This window comes from Stegastes partitus, unplaced genomic scaffold (genome assembly GCF_000690725.1).
Source record: "Stegastes partitus isolate 25-593 unplaced genomic scaffold, Stegastes_partitus-1.0.2 Scaffold497, whole genome shotgun sequence".
NCBI lineage: Eukaryota > Metazoa > Chordata > Actinopteri > Pomacentridae > Stegastes > Stegastes partitus.
The window spans coordinates 81,974-90,710 of record NW_007578228.1 but is presented as its reverse complement, the minus strand read 5'-3'; the positions used below and the strand labels follow the sequence as shown (position 1 = coordinate 90,710).

General features: G+C 43.4%; 1 protein-coding gene across 1 annotated transcript in view; it reads right to left on the bottom strand.

The window, feature by feature from the left end:
* The window catches only part of crppa (CDP-L-ribitol pyrophosphorylase A), a 58,392-nt gene that overhangs the window by 31,783 nt on the left and 17,872 nt on the right, over positions 1–8,737 (bottom strand). The window contains exons 5-6 of the mRNA XM_008287373.1: positions 8,095–8,140; positions 4,949–5,046 (exon numbers count right to left, since the gene is read on the bottom strand). Of these exons, the coding sequence (XP_008285595.1) occupies positions 4,949–5,046; positions 8,095–8,140 (144 nt within the window). The remainder of the gene's footprint in view (positions 1–4,948; positions 5,047–8,094; positions 8,141–8,737) is intronic.

The following is an 8,737-nucleotide window of genomic DNA, read 5'->3' as shown; positions in this document are numbered from 1 at the left end:
CAACCACGCTGCTACTGTTTGAGAGACAGAAATGTTAACCTGCTACTGATGTGCCGTTGAGCAAAGCCTTTCTCAGTGTAAATGTGAACAAGGTGTTACTGAAAATATAATAAATTAGGTCTAAAATCATTCTCATGCGCTACAAGACTCCTGCAGTGAGTGATTACCAGGAGAAACATGACAGATTCATGTTTGTACACGTTCTACGTCGACTTCTCCTTCGTCTCGGTGAGCCTGGACTTAAACTGGATCAAATGTATCTCTCAGACAACATCCTGCTGACAGAATCACTAATCATATTCTTACTGCGAGCGTCTTCGTCTCTCTCTCACACACACACACATGCTGCCAAATCCTCCACCTGCACACACACACACACGCGTGTGCTGCTTATCCCTGTATTAGATTCATGTGATGGCACTGGGACAAAGGTAATTCTTGATCTTCCGCTTCTTCCACTCGCCTTTCATCTCCCCCATTATTCTTCCTCCCTCACAGCCTCTCTTGTAAAGGATGTATCTGGTTCCGAACACGCGCACCGGAAAGACGCGGCCCCACCGGCCACCTGAGCGCAGACGGGAATGGCTCCAATCAGCCGATTCCAAAGAGGCCGACACCGACCCCAATCCGTCTCTGGGGCCCGGCCCAGCACCAGACAGCGAGATCCGCTGCTTTTTGACATCGGCTGATGAAGGACTTGGAGCGAGTTTAAAGGAGGATGGACTGTTTGGATCACTGCGGAACATGGAAACATGAAAAGGAAACGTGCTCTGCCGGCGCCACTCAGTGTCAGCAGTTACACCCAGAGAGCGTATATACACATCAGGACGGTCTGGGAACGACGTTCTCGTACGTGAAGCCATGTGTGGGAGATCTGTCAGCCTGGGTGTCTGCTCTGGAGACGACCAAGAGGTGATAAGCACATAATAAAAACCTATAGTGATCCGCTACAAAGTCCCTCCATGGTTCGGGAAGCTTTTAACGATATTGACTCTGTGTAAGAGAGGTGTTGATTCCACTTTACATACTTTTCAGAATCTCTGTTGACAGCTTCATACTCAATATATATTTTTCTGTTCGTGTGATACAACAACCAATAACATTGATCTTTCAAATAAAAATTCCTGAAAAGGAAACTGCTTGAATCTTTAAGCCTGGCATCTTCATTATTTACAGAATCTCCTAGAATAAAGAAAATGTCAGTTTGAAAATATATTCTTGATTTATGTGCATTAATAATCTGTAATAGTTCATTTGTACTTATGTCAACATGTATAGTCTACAAAGAACACAGTAACTTGACATAAACACATTTTTATCAGAGAGCTTTTCCTGATTTTATTTAAGTTTTATGTTTTCTAGCTTCCTGCTTTATTTGTGTGCCTTCTACTTTTATCAATTACTCTGTGTGCTTATTGTATTTTAATTTTTAATTTATTGTTATTGAAAAGCACTTTGTAACATTTGTTTTGTAAAGTGCTCTATAAATAAAGTTTATTATCATTATTATTATTACACTCTTGACCTAAAATGAAATCTGCAAATCATATTGTCTTCACAAAACATTTTTAAAAATGGTACAATGACGACATTTATCAGAGCCAGAAACTAATTCTAAGCTTAAAATCATATTTTTTTCCCCCCAAAAAATGTCTTTATTCTACCTGTCTTTGTTAAAAAAATGGAACCAACCAGATGCTGGAAAAAAAATTTAATTCTGTCATCTTCATGTGACTCAGCTGTGACCAACACTCCCATTCCAAAATTTCAGGGACTTACAGGTCGAACTGGGCAGAACTGCAGGTCGTGTTTATACAGAGCCGACAGGAGAAAAGTATGGCAGCAAAATGAAAATGGAACTAGCAGAAAATCTACAGTATGTAGAGGCACAGATTTTTATTTTCCAGTAAAACATGCTGATTCCAGATGTTTTCAACTTTTGTAAAATAATTCACAAAATTCATCTTGTTGTGTTTTTTAAAGATTTATGGCGCTGTAATGTTGTCAGACTTCACAGAAGACATCTCTGAGTTCTTTCTATTTCTAAAGCGGCAGGCCTTTAAATCGCAGTGAAGAAAACGAAGACACAGTGAGTAAAAATAAGCAGAAAACATCTAGAAACCGCTTCGGGTTCAGAGGATTAAAGCTGCTGAGCTCCTTTTAACATGAAACAGGTCGTGTCATCGTGTCCTCTTCCATCCTCCTGCCTCACTGCCGGTAGAGAGGACGATAAGGAGGTCATCCCAGTTTCAAAGTCAACAAGAAATGAACTAATTTCCTAAAACTCGTGTGAATACTTAAACTAAATTCACAACAGTTAGCTATTAGCGTAACGAGCTCTGACTGACTGTGTGTGAGGTCAAAAACATGCCAGCGCTGTGGCTGAAGAGGGGACAGAGAGCGGCGGAGGACATCCCATTCCTCAGAGTTTATTACGCTTGGCGCATAGTTGTTTAATAAATTGCTCGTTCTGTCTTAATTACTGATGATAAAACAGCACACATGTGGTACGGACTGTCATCGTCGACTCAACCAAACCGTGACCCAAAGTCTGTTTGATCCCCTCTGCTCTGAAGTCGCACTGCTGCTCAGCGGGACTTCTGTAAACAAGCCGTGACTGAAAGAGGACAAGCAAAGAGAATAAAAAAGAAAGAAAAATCATCCAGAGCTGGGTTTTAAATCACGCTGCAAGTCTGTAAGATACAATAAAAGATATTATTATTGGCTAAAATTCCTTTATTGGACCAATAACGGTAATTTAATTCACTTATGCGCCAACAAAATGGCCAAAGATATATTGTGCAACCCTAAAAGCTACACGAGGGTGAAATATGCTGCTGCTGCTCTGGTGTACTGAAATACAAAGAGCTTTTCCATAGAAGAGGAAAATAGGCAAAAACCGCCATCAGCTCCTTGAAACTGGTTCAGACGTCTACACAGGAAACAGTTCAGTCAGCTTGTAGGGTGGAGCTTTCTGTATCATTATTCTTTTTCAGAATCAGTTTCCAGTTTCTTTTCTAATATTACAACTTGCCATTGTGTAGTGTGAGCTGGTGTGCTCGAGCTACAGCGAGAAAAAAGTAAGAACTTTCATAAATCTAATAGAAGCAATGGTGTACATCTATTTTAAAGCAGGAAGGGATTACAGTCGTGACTCCATAATCCGACCCTTAACAATCCTAAACCTGCTATCCAACAGGTTTTTAGGAAAAACCAACAGAACCCATAAAAACAGCCTTAACATAGCGACAGCCTTGGATTCTGACTCCAACATGACATTTAATGTCACCACTCAGGATGACGGCGTATTATCTGACTGAACAATCCCACAGATTGGCTACGTTCACACTGCAGGACTTGATGCTCAATGAGGATTTCTTTGTGACTTCCTTCACGTTTCCACTTCAATGCGACTTGTATGTGATCTGCTGTGTGAACTTCATACGACCCAAAAGTGTCCCGCATGCACAGAAGAGGACACGACGACGTCACACGCAGCGAATGTGCTCAGTGTTTATGGAAGTAAACATGGATGGTAACGGTGGAGCGTATCTGCCACTCCCCCGCCGCCACCGATGGTGGAAACAGAAGTGTGAGCGCTAACTAAACTAGCATCAGCAGCCAAGTACTGCCTGTGTGTTCTGGACACTTCCACCCCGTCAGAGCGCTGCCCCGGGGTGGAAGTGTCCCCCGACTGCACTGAATATTCTGATATTCCTCATTAATTGGGCCTGAATATCCAGAGACCAGAAGGTGCGATTGGGACCAGCCCTACTAGTTATTATAACAACTATGAACAATAAATATTAACAACTAATGAGCCTTCCAGCATCAAGCCCTCCTTGTATCTCGACCTCTGTCTTGACATCCGACAACCTTGCTATCCGACATAAAAGAAGGTTTTACATTTAGTGTCAGATTATCGAGTCACGACTGTATTTCCATGTGGCTTTGATACACAGACGTGAGTTTTTAGGAAGAGGGACACCAATCCTGTGACTGACACCGATATTTCAGGGTGAATTTGTTTGTCTCAAAACCAATTTAAAACCTGTTTTGCCACCATCATAACATGCCAGGTGACCATCTACTTCTCGTTTCAAACTGACCTCAGCTTTGCACAGATATATATATATATATGTGCATCCGACAGATTCAGAACCTGCAGTCACAGGTCCAGGCGTTATCGTCAGCGAGTCAGCTTTTTAAAAATCCCCTTTCGTCTTTGTTTTTTTCGGAAAAGGTTCTTTGAGTTCTCGACGGTGCGGTTCACTCGAGGGAAACCCAACAGTTGATGAAGTAACACATGTGGAACCTCTACATGGTCTGTGCTGTCGGATTTAATATCTCAGACTGTCACTCTGTGCTGTTTTGCATATGGATGCTGTTTTCCATTGTCTATTAGGAACAATTTCACAAATTAAACGAAGGATGTTTGCAACATGGGCTGAAGGCAACACGGAAATCTGATGCGCCCAACAAATGATTGAAAATGAGAGGGAGGGACGTAAACTGTGGTGGAAACTGGGAGCTTGTCAAGTCTGACTGAGCCGAGGTGGTAGGACGATGATGATGAGGAGGAGGAGGAGGTAAGAACTCATCACTAAACACTCAGTTAATCAAGCAAACTCCCACGGTGCAGGAAATTTGACGGCCATCTGCTCTGCTGCGTGCCGAGGAGTGAGAGGTGGAAGTTGTGGATGGAGGGAGAAAACGAGGAGGAGGAGGAAAGTTGCAGAGTGTGGACGTCCCAGACAGGCTCCATTAGAGGTCTGACCACAGATGGTAAGTCTTACCACTGGGCCACCCAAGTGGAGCTCGCGCGCAGTTTGCGGGGGGACAGGATTGGAGACAGGGACGAGGGAGACGGGAAAATAAAACAGTAGACTGGCGATGCTGTCATCGGCATTACCGACATTTTATCTCATTGTTATTGTCTCACACGTACCATATCCAGAGCTCCCACAGCCTTCTGGAGGGCATCGGCCAGCGTCACAGCTCCTGTTGACGCACCTGTGATGACGCAGGCTGATCGCGACAGACTCTCTGAAAGAGAAGGGATGTGTGATTAGTAACAGCCTCCTGCTCGTTAACACAAACCGGCACAATCTGGTAGTTCAAGTCAGCCTGGTGTCACTATTAAGAGACGAAAAATAAACTGAATGAATCACAACATGGTAAAATGAACAACCTGCAGAAACCGTAGCGTAAGTATAGGTGTGTTCGTTTAGGGAAAAACTACAAGTGAAGACTGCTGTACACAATAAATGGTTCTATGTGTTCTCTCTGACATCCATCCATCCAGTTTCTACACACCGCTGTTTCCTCACTAGGGTCGCGGGGGGCTGGAGTCTATCCTCAGCATGTTTTTGGACTGGGCTGCAAGGTGACTCGGTGGTTAGCATCGTTGCCTCACAGCTAGGAGGTCGCCGGTTCGCGTCCCGGTGAGAACACCCGGGATCTTTCTGCGTGGAGTCTCCATGTTCTCCCCGTGCAGCGTGGGTTCTCTCCGGGTTCTCCGGCTTCCTCCCACAGTCCAGAAACATGTTGAGGTTAATTGGTTACCTGTCCAGGTGAACCTGCCTTCACCCTGAGTCAGCTGGGACTCCAGCCCCCCATGACCCCAGTGAGGATTAAGCGGTGTATAGATAATGGATGGATGGATGGTTGGATGGATGTTTTTGGACTGTGGAAGGAAGCCGGAGAACCTGGAGAGAACCCACGCTGCATGAGGAGAACATGCAAACTCCACACAGAAAGATCCTGGGTGTCCTCATCAGGGATCTTCTCGCTGCGAGGCCATGGTGCTAACCACCGAGCCACCTTAAAATCACCATATATCACAATCTCTGTGCATCACAGTAGCTGCTTTGGGTCATGTGGATCATCCACCGGGTTTGGTTTGATCTTTAACCTCAACGGAAAAGAAAGTCAAAATCAGCTGTGGCGATTCTACACATTAGAACAGATCCATCTATCTGACACAACATTCGTCACTATAGAGTAACTTCAGCAAGTGAGAAATCTGTTTTTTTTTTTATTATTCATCCATTTCATTGAGCAAAATATGGTTAAATACCAAGACAGCCAGAGCCTCAGCCAACACATCTACAAAGAAGAAACCCATTAGAGGTGCAAATCAAAGCTGCAGTAAATTCAACTAAGAGCAACACGTTGTGGTCTAATTCATCCAAAATGGTCCAAGAATCTAAAAATAAACTCACTGAGAGGCGAAGGTGAGTTCTTACCTTAAACACATATTTTAGCCTTGATTTGTCACCCTGCCGACAGCCACAGACACACACAGTTGTTTTTATAATACTTATCTTGTGCACAGTAGATTGTACGTACAGACGAACCGGCCTGAATACAGGCCTCAATCTGCTTCATTGTGAGGGATGAAGAGATTGTTACCACTTTCATATACAGAGCTAAAGCTCGGAGATGATTAGCTCGGCTCAAAGACTAGAAGCTGGTGATTTCCAATCTGACCACGAAGTTACATTTTGCTTTCTTACAAATTAGACAAGAAAAGCAAGCGGTTCATTAGAGAGCTGTAGTCATGGTGGTACAGCTCGTGTGATGAATCCCTCCTGACCCTGATTCATGGTTGTAAATTGGTTTGTGTGGGCTCCTGACCAGGATCGGTTCCTGTGCATTCTCCACATCCTGCCTCCAGCCCTCTCCATACCTCTCCTCGCCATCGATTCGTCCTGTGCTCCGATCAAACTGAAGCATCGCTTCAGCTCAATGAAAACGTAACCTGTTCGTCTGGGCGGCTGTGATTCCAGCTTTAGTCTTGTTCAGCACATGCTAGCTGGTGGTTACTGGTTATCTTGGAGTTCTTGTAGCTCAGGGCTTCGTCATACATGTTACGAGTCACTCGTTTGACGGCTATAGACTAAACCAGACTCGGTTTTTCCTCCACACCCACGTAAAGAGGTCTACACTGAGACCAGGGGCTCTCTGCTGCCTTCACTTTGACTAAAAAGTTTAGTTCATTTTTTTTTTCTTTTGCAGTTTCTTCAGCAAGCTGGAACACTGTTAGCATTTTATTTGTTTCATTGATTTAGCAACGACAGCGGGCTCTGCCTTGCCTTGCTGTTTTGCCTTCTTTGTTTGTTAATTATTCTATTAAGCAATAAATAACTGAAGTAAACCAGAAAAACAACTGGTGTTTTGTTGCTTCCTCTCAGGCTGTATGAAAGTCAGTCACCTCGTTATAATGTGCAGAGAATGACTTCTTAAACGCAATATGCCTGAAACAATAATTAGTTAGTCCAGGAATAACATTACTATCAAGGCAAGCAACTGGTTGACATACTAATTAAGCAATTAAACTGCGACAGTACAAGACTGGGATTCACCAGCTACACACTCAAATAAACAATGGTACGATTAAAAGTGCGACACACTGCTGCAAGAGGCTTTGGACCCCCCATGTGGCTGGCTGTCTCGATTAAAATTTGTCAGTTGAGGAATCCAAAACACACACCGCTGACATGGATAACCACAAACTCCAGACTTGTGCCTGTGCATGTGCACGCAGAAATGCAACCACACACACACACTGAACCACTCGACACTTTCTCAAACTGACAGATGTGAGAACTTTCTTCAACATCTATTCTAAAAAAAAAAAAAAAAAATCACACAATGAATTCTTTCACTTGAGAGGCTCTGGGAATAATCGCTGGTGCGCCTTATGTCATCATCAAACAGGTACTTGTTGGTCCAGGTGCTGGCGGGGTGAAATATAGGGCTGTGTTTATTTCCATTTCTCTGATTGTGATATTCGTCCTTGTCCCGACTTGCTCTCCGTAGTATTCACCGCCCTGTGCTAAACAATGCCACAAAGAATGTCTCGCTCTCAGTGCAGCCTATTTCAGTTCTACGTCTCCCATTCACTTCTAACCCCGGACCACACAAAAAGAGACAAAACACTGTTGTGCTGCTTATTTCTGACCATTGAACCCGTCTGAGAGCACCTTCAGGAAGCAGCTTTTCATGCACACGCACTCTATAATGTGAGAAGATGAGAAAGTCCACACGTATAGGAAGTGATGTCAACGCTAATTTATGACCGTAGCTCACCTTTAACGATGGACTCTGCAGCAGCCAAATCCCGCTTGTAGGTCACCTGGAGGATAAAATAACTTAGGCTTAGGCAGTCAGTTCACCCACATCAGAAAAAAAGAACATCTTATTCATGTAGATCCACGGAGACAGTTGTTGGTTTTATGTGCCAAGATTTTGAGATATCTGCCTTTAAAAAGAATCCCCTGCTATCTGAATGGAATGTCGATTCTGTACGAATTTGCAAAGAAGCTGATGATGGTTTGAGCTACGGGAAAATCATTATATGGTATCATGTGACGAACCAATAGCTGTTGACTTGTTTTACAAAAAAAAAACATGAATGAAGTTAATAAAAAGTTAGGAAAACACCAAAGTCATTAAGGTACCACCCCTGAGAACCATGAATATGTGCATTGCGTGGTGAATAATTCAAAGGTTGTTGAGATGTTTTAGTCTTGACTTAAGTTGTAAATGAACCAACTGAGAGACTATGAGCATCCTCGTCACCAAGGATCAATGGTTCAGACCTCAACTTTGACCTTTTCTCGAATCTTTAATAATTTAGTGGCAGAACTTCCCTGAATTAGAAAAAGTTAACGCTAATGGCTTAAATGGCGACAAAAGTTCAAAAAACAGCCACAGTTTCGCAAAAATACAG